The sequence below is a fragment of the Zootoca vivipara genome, chromosome 3 (assembly GCF_963506605.1).
Source record: "Zootoca vivipara chromosome 3, rZooViv1.1, whole genome shotgun sequence".
Taxonomy (NCBI): domain Eukaryota; kingdom Metazoa; phylum Chordata; class Lepidosauria; order Squamata; family Lacertidae; genus Zootoca; species Zootoca vivipara.
The window spans coordinates 117,710,212-117,724,911 of NC_083278.1; the positions used below are offsets into that span (position 1 = coordinate 117,710,212).

A 14,700-nucleotide genomic window follows, 5' to 3' on the forward strand; every position below is an offset into this window, starting at 1 on the left:
CTGGAAGGGATTAATCCGCTTTGCATTACTTTCTATGGGAAAGCGTGCCTTGGTTTTGGAACGCTTTGTTTTTGGAACGGACTTCCGGAATGGATTAAGTTTGAGAACCAAGGTACTACTGTAAGAACAAAATCCAACTAATAATCCCTCCTCCCACAACACATTTAAAAGGGCACTGGGTGTCAATCAGACCAAGGCCTGGTTACAGAGGAAAGTTTTTGCCTGGTGCTTAAAGGCGCATAATGAAGGTGCCAGGTGAGCTTCCCTGGGGAGAGCATCCCACAAGCGGGGAGCCACTGCAGAGAAGGCCCCGTTCTCGTGCTGCCACCCTCCAAACCTCTCATGAAGGAGGGCCTTAGAGGGTCATCTCAGAGTCTGCGTCAGTTCATATGGGGAGAGACAGTCCTTGAGGTTTTGCGGTCTTGACTGTTTAATGGCTTTATAGGTCAAAACCAGCACTTTGAACTGGGACCAGAAACTAACTGGCAACTGGATGTACCCCAACCTTGGCCTATGCCCTTTTAAAATGTGGTTTTTTGTGTGTGTGTGTGGGAACGGGCTGTTGTTTTTATTTTATTAGGTATTTTGTGGTTTTTATATCTTGATTTTATTCTGTGAACTGCCCCGAGACCCCCGGTTCAATAAATTCAATTAATAATAATAGTACAATAATAGAAATAGTAATAGTAATAATAGTAATAATAGTAATAATAGTAATAATAGTAATAATAGTAATAATAGTAATAATAATAATAATAATAAACAACGTGCAAGAGGAGCCAGCTGCAACAGCCATTAAGGGATCACCTTTTGGGTGCCATAGGCACTTGGAAAGTTTCTTATTTTGTCTGCCCTGAATCTCCCACCTCACAGCACCATGGATGCCCCGATGGGGTTTTATGATGATGATGATGATGATAATGGAGGGAGCAAAAGGTTTTCCTTCTCCCCTTTTCCACACCACGCCCAAATGCATGCACCCCTTATCACGTGGGAACCGCTCTACCACCCGCACAGCTGCTGCATTCTCTCACCTCGCTCCCGGCAATTCCTGACATCGAGCGAAGGGCCATTTATCTTGTCCTGCAAGGAAAGCGTTTCGAATGAATGGCGTGGGGATCAGAAGCCAGGTCAGTAGGCTGGTGGTGGGGGTGGGGGTGAGGCAAAGAGGTGAGGAGAGGAGAGGAGAGGAAAGGAGAGGAGAGGGGCTGGGAGGGGGAAAGGGATCTGCTGGAGCAGGGGTCAGCAACCTATTTCAGCTGTGGACCGGTCCACCATCCCTCAGACCATGTGATGGGCCGGACTATATTTTGAAAAAAAAAAATGAACAAATTCCTATGCCCCACAAATAACCCAGAGGTGCATTTTAAATAAAAAGGCAGATTCTACTCATGGAAAAACATGCTGATTCCCGGACCGCCCGCAGGCTGGATTGAGAGGGCGATTGGGTCGCATCTGGCCCCCGGGCCTTAGGTTGCCTACCCCTGTGCTAGAGTCAGAACTGATGGGCCACTTAGCTCAGCATTCTCAAGAGAGAGTAAAAATTAATAAATGAATCTGAGCAAACATAGCCCAGCTTTTAAGCCACAAAAGGCTGGATATTTCAGCCCAAACAAAAATGATACAATGATATGTTTAGATTAAAGGAGTAAAGCAGAAAGTACAACATTATCCGCTTTACTCCTTTAATCTAAACATATCATTGTATCATTTTTATTTGGAAAGTACATTATCCAGGAACACGGGTGGCGCTGTGGGTTAAACCACTGAGCCTAGGGCTTGCCGATCAGAAGGATGGCGGTTCGTATCCCTGCGACGGGGTGAGCTCCCATTGCTCGAAGTTCAAAAGCACATCAAAGTGCAAGTAGATAAATAGGTACCACTACAGCGGGAAGGTAAATGGCATTTCCATGTGCTGCTCTGGTTCGCCAGAAGCGGCTTTGTCATGCTGGCCACATGACCTGGAAGCTGTACGCCAGCACCCTCGCCCAATAACGCGAGATGAGCGCTGCAACCCCAGAGTCGATCACGACTGGACCTAACGGTCAGGTGTCCCTTTACCTTTACAACATTATCCAGGAATGTTTTAAAGAGATAAATATTCAAAATCTAAAGAGTGCAAGGATCATATAGAATTTAAAAATAAGGAGGTCGTGGTGTGGTGGAGGGAAGTTGAGGGGTGTGGTGGTGGGAGGGGAATGGGGGGATTTATGTTTGTGTAATAGTGTATTTTTGTGTGCTTTTGTTTTGGTAGAATGTACTTTTTCTTTTTCTCTTTTTGTATTAATAAAATTCAATTTAAAAAAAAGATACAAGTTCGGCCAAATCTGCACAATGCAATTCCGCTTCTGCAGACAGGGGCCAAGTTTGACTGACCCCCCTCCCTTCTGTATCACCTCTGGAGGTCGTAAGGCATTGCCCACCATTAAACTAAACTCGCCCCTTAAACTGGAGATGCAAGAAGGTTGGGGAAATGTTTTTTCATATGCGGTGGACTTGTAAAAGGATAAAAGAGTTTTGGGAAATGATTCATAATGAATTGGAAAAAATGTTTAAAGGTACTTTTCAAAAAAAAAACAGAGTCCTTTCTGCTGGGAATAATTCAGACTGAAATTCCCAGGTGCCAAAAAAGGTTATTTATGTATGCCACTACAGTGGTATCTCGCTAGACGAATGCCTCACAAGACGAAAAAAATCGCAAAACAAAAATGGAGACTCGCAAGACAAAGTTTCCTATGGTGCGCTTCGCAAGACGAATTTTTTCGTCCCATAGGGTGCCTCGCAAGACGAACCCCCCCCCGTCTTGCGAGGCACCCTATGGGAAACTGCACTTCAATGCGTTCCTATGGGAGCCACTTCGCAAAACGAATTTTTCGCTATATGAAGCGACTCACGGGACGAATTAAATTCATCTAGCGAGGTACCACTGTACTGCGGCCCGTGTTTTGTTAGCCCCCAAATGGAAAACGAGTGAGGTCCCAACTAAAGAAGAATGACAACTTAAGCTGATGGAATATGCGCAGCTTGCAGATTTAATGTATAGAAGAAGAAGAACATACATGTTTAATAAATTTTAATACTTCTGTTGGAAGCCGCCCAGAGTGGCTGGGGAAACCCAGCCAGAAGGGTGGGGTATAAATAATAAATTATTATTATTATTATTATTATTAAAAGAAGATTGGAAAATGTTTGCTGAATATATGGAAAATAATTGTGTACAGCTGAAAACACTGGCAGCATTAAGGTAAATTCAACAGTGTAAATAAGTTTTGATGGATGTAGTAATGGAATACTGAATGGTTTATAGTTACAGGTAGGTAGCCGTGTTGGTCTGAGTCGAAACAAAATAAAAAAATTCCTTCAGTAGCACCTTAAAGACCAACTAAGTTTTTATTTTGGTATGAGCACACGAAAGCTCATACCAAAAATAAAAACTTAGTTGGTCTTTAAGGTGCTACTGAAGAAATTTTTTTTATTTTGAATGGTTTATGTTAAATATGCAGGGATTTATGGTATGCAAAATGAACCATGGAAAGAGAAGAAGGGAAGTCACTGATATTGTAAGGATGTTTAAATGAGTATTGTAAAACAGAAAATCTAATAAAAATTATAAAAATAAAATAACAAATAAAATAAACCCTCTACGTCCACAAGGGCTTCTGCAACACATTCGGCCTTTCCCTGTTCTCTTGTGAACACACCAAGTACAAAACAGTATCAAATACAACAGAAGGGACAGCCTAAGCCCAGAGGTAAATAGCAGGGCCTCCAACATCCCAGCACACAGCACCCCACATGTAGGAGAGACCAACCTCCTTCCGGATCGAGCGGATCATAGACTTCAGGGTCCTGCTGATGTCCTTCTCCAGTTCAACCTCCGCAACTCCCTGCAGAGGAAAAAGGCGCAACATTGAAGTGTGGGTGCAAGACATGCCAGGAGGCACTGTAGGAGGAAGAATATCTCTCTTGACTACAAAAAGGGACTGGATTTTCAAGTTCTTATTTATTAAAATATTGTCGTATGCCACTCCTATCTCCGGAGAGAATTCAGGGGTTCTGGGAGTTTAGCCAGGTCCGGTTTGCTTTAAGTCAGAGGAGACTGCGGTGTCCTTAGGATATGTGGTTTTATTTACACAAATAAGACAACCCTGGGCTAAGATGGAGGGGCTCCCAGCATTATCACCCCAACAGTCCTCACTTCTCCATTAGTCCCAGCTTTGGATCCAACACAGAGCATGCAGGTCTCCAGTTTCCAGCTCGGCTCACACCCCAAAAGTCTGGCTCACGTTCTCCTACCTAGGTCCACCCATTAGCTAAGAGGGCCCCGTCACTTAGTTGTAGCTCTCGCAACCTGGCTCATTCTTTTGGGATGCTGCTGAGGTCACTCCAGTGGCCAGAGAAGGCTGCTGTCTTGCAAAGAAACTTGTCTGTCTACTTCAGCAACCTCTTCCTCTCTTATGTTCTAACAGTCAGTGTGCACAGGCCTCCTAGAACTGGAAGGGACTCTCAGGGATTCAGCTCCCCCCCCCCCGAACCCACAACAATATTTACCGTATTTTTTCGTCTATAAGACACCCCCAATGTATAAGACGCCCCCTATTTTTTTGAGCCCCGAATTAAGAAATAAATATTTTAAACATCAAACAGAACAACTTTATCGATATATTTAGTATTGTAATTACGGTAGGTAGTTTCTTTTCATTTTTTGGGCTAGTCAGCATTATTATAATATGCAGTATAAGAACTGGAGCGTTGGCGCGAAGCCGGTCAGAAGAGCTGGAAGGAGAGCCTGTCTGCGACGGCCGGGAACTGGTTGGCACCGCAATGCAAGAATCATAGTTAAAGAACCCTTTAAGAGGGAATTTGTATGCTGCAGAAGTCAAACTGCTTTTTTTCTGCTCCATTCTCAAACACCCAGGGGAGCGAGCTGCACTCTGCCCCTTGGGCCCAAATGGTCTGCCCGCTCCCCCCCCCCCAGCTGTAGGGCGACTGAGTGGGAGGAGGCAGGCAGTGAGGGGAGGCTGGAGGAAAAGAATATGTATGGCGGCATGTATTTATTTATATAAATATATATTTAATTGCAACATTCCATGTATAAGACGCCCCTCAATTTTTAAAATTTTTAAAATTGGGAAAAAATATTGTCTTATACACGGGAAAATATGGCATATACAGTATCAATTTCTGGCTTTTGGCAGTCAATCATGCCTATTGTCTCGCCAGAGTGGTGCATGCTCTAGTTATCTCCCGCTTGGACTACTGCAATGCGCTCTACGTGGGGCTACCTTTGAAGGTGACTTGGAAACAACTAATCCAGAATGCGGCAGCTAGACTGGTGACTGGGAGCAGCCGTCAAGACCACATAACACCGGTCTTGAAAGACCTGCATTGGCTCCCAGTACGTTTCCGAGCACAGTTCAAAGTGTTGGTGTTGACCTTTAAAGCCCTAAACGGCCTCGTTCCAGTATACCTTAAAGGAGCGTCTCCACCCCCATCGTTCCGCCTGGACACTGAGGTCCAGTACCGAGGGCCTTCTGGCGGTTCCCTCGTTGCGTGAAGCCAAGGTGCAGGGAACCAGGCAGAGGGCCTTCTCGGTGGTGGCATTCGCCCTGTGGAACGCCCTCCCATCAGATGTCAAAGAGGAAAACAGCTACCAGATGTTTAGAAGACATCTGAAGGCAGCCCTGTTCAGGGAGGCTTTTAATGTTTAATAGATTATTTTATTTCATTATTCTGTTGGAAGCCACCCAGAGTGGCTGGGGAAACCCAGCCAGATGGGCGGGGTATGAACAAATTATTATTACTATTATTACTATTATTACTATTATTATTATTATTCAGATGGTAGCTGCTTCCACTGCTCTACCTCAGAAGGTGGCAGAGGGATCTCCATCATTGGAGGTATTTAAGCAGAGGTTGGGCGGCTATCTGTCATGGATGCTTTAGCTGTGATGCCTGCATTGCAGGGGGCTGGACTATATGACCGGTGGGGTTCTCCTTCCAACTCTACAATCCTATGATTCTCTGAAAGGCCAACTAAGTGCCTTTCCTATCAGCACCATCCACTCTCTTTGCCTCCTCGCCTCTTGTCCTTAGGAAAGGCAGGAAGGGCCCCTTGTTTGAACAGCAACAGGCTCTGCCGCTGCTCGCTTGAGCTTTGTACAGCTGCCGCCTGAGAAAAAAGGGGGCAGTTTGTCTTCCTGTAATTGAAGTGCTCTCTTGATTCCGTTTTGTTTAAGCGACCAAGGAAACAAAAGAGGGGAAATCTGCGGATGTCTCCACAAGGCAGCCAAGAAGTCAACAGCCTCATTAGGCACCCAGAGCTCCACTTTTCAGTCTGTCTCTCAGACGGGAGATGCTCCCGTTTTCAGGGCAAGAGAGCGCCACAAGTCTGGCCCCACTTTGCATGTCAGTTTTGGAAAATGCAAGATTTTCGTGGGGAGGTTTGTGAACAGGTGCTTTCTCTCCCCCTCCACAAAAGGGCCTTTAAAAAAACTTTTTTCGAGGTATGCAATTCTGAAAATTTGCAAGCGTTTGGCAACATGAAAAAGCAGCACTAGAACTTGGGGGTCATCTAAAGGAGCCTGTTGGAAGTTTCAGAACAGATGAAAGATAAAAGGAAGTCCTTCTTCACTCAGCGCACAGTTAAACTATGGAACTTGCTGACACAGGAGCACCAAGCTTAGATGGGCATTCTAAACCGCCCTGTGGTCTTTTGGTTATATGAATATAATAAGATAAATTAAAAAATGGCTCTACAAGAGGATAAGAGAAGACTGTGGAGGAGAGGCTCCTAGCCAGTGCTATTTTTCTGTAAAAAAAAAAAAAAAGGTGCTGGAGTGCACCATGAACCCTTGTTCTCTTAAAATGGCAATGGCGCCCACCTGAGAGGTGCCAGAACTGAGTTCTGGCTGGAAAAAAAGCCCAGCTCCTAGCCAGGATGGCTCTGCCCTGCCTCCAATGCCCAAGGCAGGGATGCTTCTGAATCCCAGTGTAGCGGTCTGTACATTGATAAAAAAGGATACATGGAAGACCCTGGGATAAAGACTGATTGAGCAGGATATTCCTGGATTAAAGAATTCAGTGAGTAGGGTGTTCTCAGTCCAAACCAGGTTTCTGACACGTATCTGATACACAGATCTACAGGCCTTGCTACATGTGGTAAACAAGCACATTGCAAGTTAGTGTAAATTGAGTTAGCCATTTGGCTGAAAACATTTGGCTCAAGCAGATCTGGGTGAAAGGGCATCTGTTAATCTTCTTTCTGCTGGCCTTTGAAAAGCTGACAAACTTGTTTTCTGACAAGACACTGTTAATCTATGCAAGAATTCCTGGGCTCCTTTCCTGTCTTTAGTTGTACTCGCTTTGAAGTCCAGGAAGTTTTTTTAGCAGCTAGGTGTTAGTTCCAGATCTTCCCAACAGTATCAGATTCAAGGTGGGAGGAAACCTGGGAGGGGTTTTAGAATTTAGGATGAATTCTATTGGATGATTTGAATCTTTGTAACCTTTTGATATTGTAATAAAAAGATCTGGCGAAGGGAAAGAGAGACGCACTTTTCCTCCCAGAGATTTGCTGGTTGAATCTTTGGTCCTTTGTCTTATTTCCAATGTGGTTTTGCCACATTTTGGTGCCTTCTCTGAGGCTATTGGAATGCCAATGCAGCTTCTCTGAGGCATCCATGAAAAGAGGATCAGGTAAATGATCGCTCTTCTGATTTTGGGCTTAACAAAGCTCCCTAGGTGCTGTTTGACTCTGTCTGCAAACAGAGGGCTTTCAGACTGAAAGATTCTTATCGTCCGGAACCTTGGACAGAACCTGTGCGCACAGAAAATAGGTAAGAATGGGGGGAGATCTAAGTATTTTGCAGAAAAAACATAAAAGAGATTTGCTCTTTTTGTTAAGTCCTCATGGTCACAATCAGGTGATGTCCCCACTGATTGACCAGTTATTGCATGAGATTTCTCATGTTGCGTCCTTCTTCCCTGAGGAAGGTACCCTAGATCTAGAAAAATGGGACAAAGTGGGTTTGGTTTTGAGTAAATCTGACCAACCTTCTGTTCAAATCTTACATACGTGGAAACTTTGCCGATCAGCTGTAGCTAGAGTGGCTAATCCATTGCTTCAGCTTCAAGATGCTTCTTCAGCATCCCCAAGCCCAAGGATTTTGCCCCCTTCACAGCCTCCAGGTTTGGGGGGAGATTTTGTTTCGAAGGCAGCTTCAGCTCCTCCAGCGCCTCTGCCTTCTGCCAGCTCCCTGTTGCCTGGGTCTGGTTTAGAAGTAATGCCACCTTCTTATTCTGTGGGTTCTCATTCTGAGGTACCACAAATGGCAGTGCAACAGATGGTTAGTCAGGCTTTAAAGGAGGATGATAGTGAGATAACTTTGGATGTTCTACCTTTAATGGCTAACCTTCCAAATGAGCAAACAGTCATGGTAAAATCTCAAGAGTTGCCTGTTATTCCATTGATTTTGACTGAAAGAGAGCAGCAAGTTGCTGATGATGATAGTTTTTTGAATGCAACTGAGAGCAGACTTCCACTGAGAAAGCTCTCTAGCCCTGATTTCACTGAGTTGCCAATCTCTGTTAATGTAAGCAAGGCCAATGATTTTTTTCCTGTCTTGAATGAGCAAACATGCATTGTTGAAGATGGCTGGCAGGAATTGTTTGATACTCCACAACAACACTTTTTGGTTGTTACAAAATATGCTAGAGACTCTTTTCCTGCTTCCAGTAAGCATCAAAACTTGTCATGCATGGTAAGAAAGTTTCTGCAGGAGGTTTTTGAGTTTAGTACTTTTCAAAGCAGTTTAGGAAAAATCAATTCTCTAGAGCAGCTCTGCCGTATTTCAGTTAGTAGAAAATCTGTTGAAATTGCTGCATATGAACCAGATTGAAGGAAAGATTTAAATTTGCATTTCTTTCCTTGAGGCAAATTTGTTTGTTTGGCTACCAGAAAAGTTTTGCTAGTAGATAGTTTTTGTTTCTCAGTTAACCAGAACTCTCTTTGTTAGAGAAGCTTGTTAAAGTTTTAATTCTTTAGTTTTCAGTTGGTTTTTAAAATATCTGCTTACCAGCAACCAGACTGGGAAAATTGAAATTTGATATTTTTGCTGCATTGAAGTAAATTCTACATAGCATACATGCAGTGAATTGGTTCTGAGTTTTTAATGCTTATCTCTTGATAGCAGTATTGTTTAGCTTCATGTATTTTTATGTTTAGATATGCAGACATGAGCATGAGAGTAAATTTATAGGCTCAATTCTGCTCTATGTATTTAGTTTAAATCTTTTTTTCTATCTATATGTGGGTAAGAGATAAATTGAGGATGGTTTTTTACAGAATTTTCCTTTTCAGAATGCCTAAATGTTCTCTGACTTGAATTTAATTTCTGAAGGAATTTCAGCATCACAAATTAATGGTTAATGTTTTTTCCTCAAAGACTTAATTTTTTTTCTTAGCACTGAGTGAGATGTTATCAGACTGGGACATGAGTTTAAGTTCCTCTTCTTTGTGTGTGAAATGTTGGTTCTTTGTTCTCATTTCATAGGTTTACACTCTGCACATGCTCAAGCACCCTCTGGTTGTGATTTTTTCTTTAAAGGAATCTCCAGTGGCAAGGTTATGGGTTAATGATGTTTTTACCCACAGTAACTCTTTACACTCGGGTGATCTTCAGAATTTTGTTTCTTCATCTTTTATTTGCTGATAAATGTTTGATAACTTCTTCTATTGATATGATGTACTATATTTTAGGATGCTGTAACTGGTGTTTAAAGAGCAGGTCCTGATTCCTCTAACTTCCAGGAAATTACATGAAGGAAATTTATTTGAATCCTAAATAACATGTTTTTCTTCTAGGTAACATTTCAGAAGTGCTGAATATGATTGTTGGCTGAAATTTTCCTATTTAGTCTTTGGTGGTATAAAGTTGGTTAACATGTCTGATTTCTTTTATCTAGCTTTTTTCATGGTTTTTATTGCTGTAGTTTTCTCCCATATTAGATTGCTCTGAAGGTGGATACAGAGCAACTGCATGATTTCTTTGTTCCTTCTCTGTTGTTTTGTTCAAGTCAAGTTGCCAGTCCTCAATGAGGAGAGCTAACAAAAGTTTTATTTTTTTAGCTAGTGAACTTGCTTCAACATATATTTTTTTTCTCATTGTATGTTTTTGGGTAATAACATGTTTTCTTTTCCAGAAACTATTCTTTAACTAGCTTTTGGGAATGGGTTACATAAATACTTTGTAAAGATTTCTTTCCTTGCAAGTTTTTTTCAATTTATCTACATGTGCTCTTCTACATTCCTAGATCCTTTGTTCTCAATTCCTCCTCTCTTTGGGGGGTGGGGGAAAGGGCTAATCAAGTTTTTTTTTTTAGGTTTGCTTTTACCTCTGGCTGGAGAAAACCTTACTCAAGAGTAAATTTACCCACCAAGTTTTTCTCACTTTTTCTGTTTTTCTGAACTGTTTCTACATACTACTGGAATTTTATTCTCAGTTCTTATAAGATACTATATTTTAACTTCCCCGTTTTTTTTTACTTTTATACTTATTAGTTGCATTACTGTATTTCATATTTCTGCTTTTGTGAATTTCTTCTTTCTGCAGCTTCTACACAAAAAATAAAAATAAAAAAAAGAAAGGTGAAATATGGGAATTTAGCTAGGAAGCTACAGAAATATGTTAGTACTATAATACTATTATTTAGTCCTTCACTTATCTCAGTTTAAACTTTTACTATTCAACTTTAATTAAAACAAAACAAAACAAAATAAAATAAAAAATAAAATAAAAATTAAAAATAAAAACTTTTTTGGATTTTAAGTTTTTATAATATATGTTTTAATGGTCATAGTTTTCCTTTAATATACTATTTAAGGATTATTTTAGGTTCTTCTCCAATTGCTGGAACATCTGCTGATTCAGATGGAGAGGAACAGATTTTTACTAATATTGCTCAAGCTCATAATTTTGGGGCAAGGGCAATTCTGCTTACTTTAACAGGTTCCTGTGGAAAATCCAAGCTGATGTGGTGATATGGACCTAGCACCACATTCCTTCTACAGAAGTTTCATCCTAGTCCTAACTGAACAACACAGGCATAACTGGACAAAGTACCAGGAAAGACAATTTGGAGAACCCTGAAGACTTGATGAGTTTCAGATGTCACATGTCAACTACAAGTTTCTAAACATCCAGAAAGATCCAGAGTTTGTCCAGAGACTTTTAGCTGAAGATTTTCCTGTAGTTATCAAATTATCAGAACAGACCATCAATCAATTGATTGTTGTGATGTATATTAGCCTATTCATTTATTGCTTATGATCTTCTGTAATCATTGTGGTTGTATTTTATGATTTTGTTTTATATTGATATTGTTGTATGCTTATGTCTATTCAATATTTTCCTGATATAATGTAATCTAGTTCAATCTTGCTATTATGGGGTAATTGTTTATTTCAGGATTGCTAGGGTTTATAAGGTTGCTTAGTTAGAATTTATGAACACCTATGAGTTATTAATCTCAGTTAGTATTTGATGTTTTCATATTATATTCTTTCTTCATGCTCCCTTTGTCTTTCTCAATCTATCTCAGGAATCTCTCGGATCTCTATGTTATTCCGACGTCATCTGCAGGAATGTAATGAGGATGCAATGCCTTTGTTATCCTAATGGCGGAGAATTTTTGCAAATGCCCTTGTTGCCCTAATTGGCAGAGAATTATTCTTGGCTCACAAAATTAAAATAAAAGAAAAAAAGGTGACATGTAGCGGTCTGTACATTGATAAAAAAGGATACATGGAAGACCCTGGGATAAAGACTGATTGAGCAGGATATTCCTGGATTAAAGAATTCAGTGAGTAGGGTGTTCTCAGTCCAAACCAGGTTTCTGACACGTATCTGATACACAGATCTACAGGCCTTGCTACATGTGGTAAACAAGCACATTGCAAGTTAGTGTAAATTGAGTTAGCCATTTGGCTGAAAACATTTGGCTCAAGCAGATCTGGGTGAAAGGGCATCTGGTACCGGTATTTTTATTACGAGTCTGAGGGAAGGGAGGTGTGTGCGTCCCTGGTGCAGCCCTCTCTCCCCGGCCCTGGGATGTTCGCGAAGGGCTGCTCTCTCTCTCCTCCAAGGTGGGGACTCACTTAATAGCAATCTGCTACACTGGAGCTTCTTAAATCTAAACCAGTATAATGGAATCTATCTGTGTGATACAGTCCTAGCAGTAGCCTATACCTAAAGCAAGTAAGGATCTCTACCAGCCAGCTGCCCAAGACTGCAAGACTGTCTGAAGTTCCAACAACATAGCACTTTGCAGTGCTATCACTGATAGCAAAGAAGCTACCTGCTGAGAACAAAGAAGCCAGCTAAGCAGCAATTAAGATTGCTGACTTGGTAAATGGTAGCAATTGAGAAGCAATTGAGCCAGCGAGGTGAGGAAGCACGTGTTGTTAGGACAGGCAGTTTAACTTTTGTGTAAAGCAGCGTTTAGCAGCTCCTTTTAGCAGCTCGCAAACAGCGAAGGAAAAAGTCCTTAATAAATAAATAAAAGTCCCCAAGGCAAGGACTGCGATCCAGACTACTTACAAATCCTTAAAGGGGCAGCTCCACAGACAACCAAGCAGCATAAGGTAGAAAGAAAACTGCAGCAGGATTTTTAAAAGGCTGCTTTATGCCCGGTAAAAGCAATGAGACAACAATCAGACACGGGAGATTCCCGTTAAGAGGAAATCAACGTGCATTGAATGGAAGGGAATTTAGGGAAAGGTGGGGGGAAGCGAGAGGTGGGCTGTGTGTGTGTGTGTGTGTGTGTGAGAGAGAGAGAGAGAGAGAGAGAGAGAGAGAGAGAGAGAGAGACGCAGGGGGGGGGAGAGAGAGACAGACGCGCGCACGGAGGTCTCTCCCTAAAAGGGAAAACAGCCTTTGCATTCTTCAATCGCCCCTCTTTTCTTCCTCGTGCCTTCATCTCCTCCCCACCCCACTTTTCTCCCCTTCACCAAGTAGAGCTTACACAGCTTGGCTAAAAAAATGCTCTCAGAAACGGGGAAGGGAAATCACAAGGCTTCGGCAGCCAGCAGCTACGGCTGTTCGGTGCATTTTTACAAGCTTTTAAAGGAAATACGTGTCTGTGGAGCGAAAATGGGGAGAGATTTTTAAGGGGGGAGTTGGCTGGCAGGAGGGGGGTTATTGCTAGTGGGTGAAGGGTCTATCAGTATGTCTTATTTTCGGGGTATGGCTTGTATCGCGCAATTGCTTAGAAATCCTGCTATGGCTTATATAATGACTACGTCTTAAAAAAGGGGAAACACGGTAGTGTAAATTGAGTTAGCCATTTGGCTGAAAACATTTGGCTCAAGCAGATCTGGGTGAAAGGGCATCTGTTAATCTTCTTTCTGCTGGCCTTTGAAAAGCTGACAAACTTGTTTTCTGACAAGACACTGTTAATCTATGCAAGAATTCCTGGGCTCCTTTCCTGTCTTTAGTTGTACTCGCTTTGAAGTCCAGGAAGTTTTTTTAGCAGCTAGGTGTTAGTTCCAGATCTTCCCAACAGTATCAGATTCAAGGTGGGAGGAAACCTGGGAGGGGTTTTAGAATTTAGGATGAATTCTATTGGATGATTTGAATCTTTGTAACCTTTTGATATTGTAATAAAAAGATCTGGCGAAGGGAAAGAGAGACGCACTTTTCCTCCCAGAGATTTGCTGGTTGAATCTTTGGTCCTTTGTCTTATTTCCAATGTGGTTTTGCCACATCCCAGTTGCTGGAAACCGCAGGAAGGGAGAAGGTTCTCATGCTCAAATCCTGCTTGCAAGTTTCCCAGGGAGTCATCTGGGTGGACACTGTGAGAACAGGATGCAGGAATAGATGGACCACTGGCCTGATCCAGCAGCAGGCTCTTCTTACAGTCTTAGGCTCAGTTGCCAACCCTGGGCTCTCAGACCCCAAGTCCCCAGAGGTGCAGCAGCCCTGCAAAAGGTCAGCTAATTCTGCCCCTCTGCTTCTTTTAGTGCCCTGTTCAAAACAGACTGCACTCCTGGCCCAAAGACCTCAGATTGAACCACAGCAGCATTGTGTACGAGACACCTTGCTGCAGATCCAGGTATTTTACATTCAGAGAGTTCCCTTTATCTACCGAACATGTTAAAGAAAGGATTAAAGTAGGTTTAATGCAGTTTGCTTTTAAAGAACTGGTTAATGACAACATTGAAAGAAAAGGAGTGGGGGGGGGGGCAAACACACACACACACAGCACCCTCCTGACATTTGAGATAACCAGGAAATCAATAAAAGTCAGATGGTGCCAGGAGCAGATTTTATAGCCCCTCATCACTCTGGGTTGACAGCGCCAGTCGGCTCCAATTTCCAATTGCCTGAACGTGGCTGGATTGTCATCCCCTCTCTGTTCTCGGTGAATGATGGGTTCTTTCCTTGCAAAGCTAAATTGGATTACTGCTGTAGACGAGCCCAGCTGTGATTCAGAGCCCAGCCTCAGCACTAATTCTTCCCAACCCCACAAGCCAAACTGCTGATGAGGTGGGATTGCTGGCCATACAGAGCTTGGATGGCACCAGGGAACAGGAAAGAATCCTTCGTGGCCGTGGGCAGATCTACCAGCTCTGCTTCTTGAGACGCACACTTCCCAGGCCAGGAGATTTTTCTTCCCTCAATGCTGGCCAGATGAACCAAGATT

General features: G+C 42.4%; 1 protein-coding gene across 1 annotated transcript in view; it reads right to left on the reverse strand.

The window, feature by feature from the left end:
• The window catches only part of EPHX2 (epoxide hydrolase 2), an 89,104-nt gene that overhangs the window by 12,562 nt on the left and 61,842 nt on the right, over window positions 1-14,700 (reverse strand). Inside the window, exons 13-14 of the mRNA XM_060273193.1 lie at window positions 3,813-3,887; window positions 1,035-1,083 (exon numbers count right to left, since the gene is read on the reverse strand). Of these exons, the coding sequence (XP_060129176.1) occupies window positions 1,035-1,083; window positions 3,813-3,887 (124 nt within the window). The remainder of the gene's footprint in view (window positions 1-1,034; window positions 1,084-3,812; window positions 3,888-14,700) is intronic.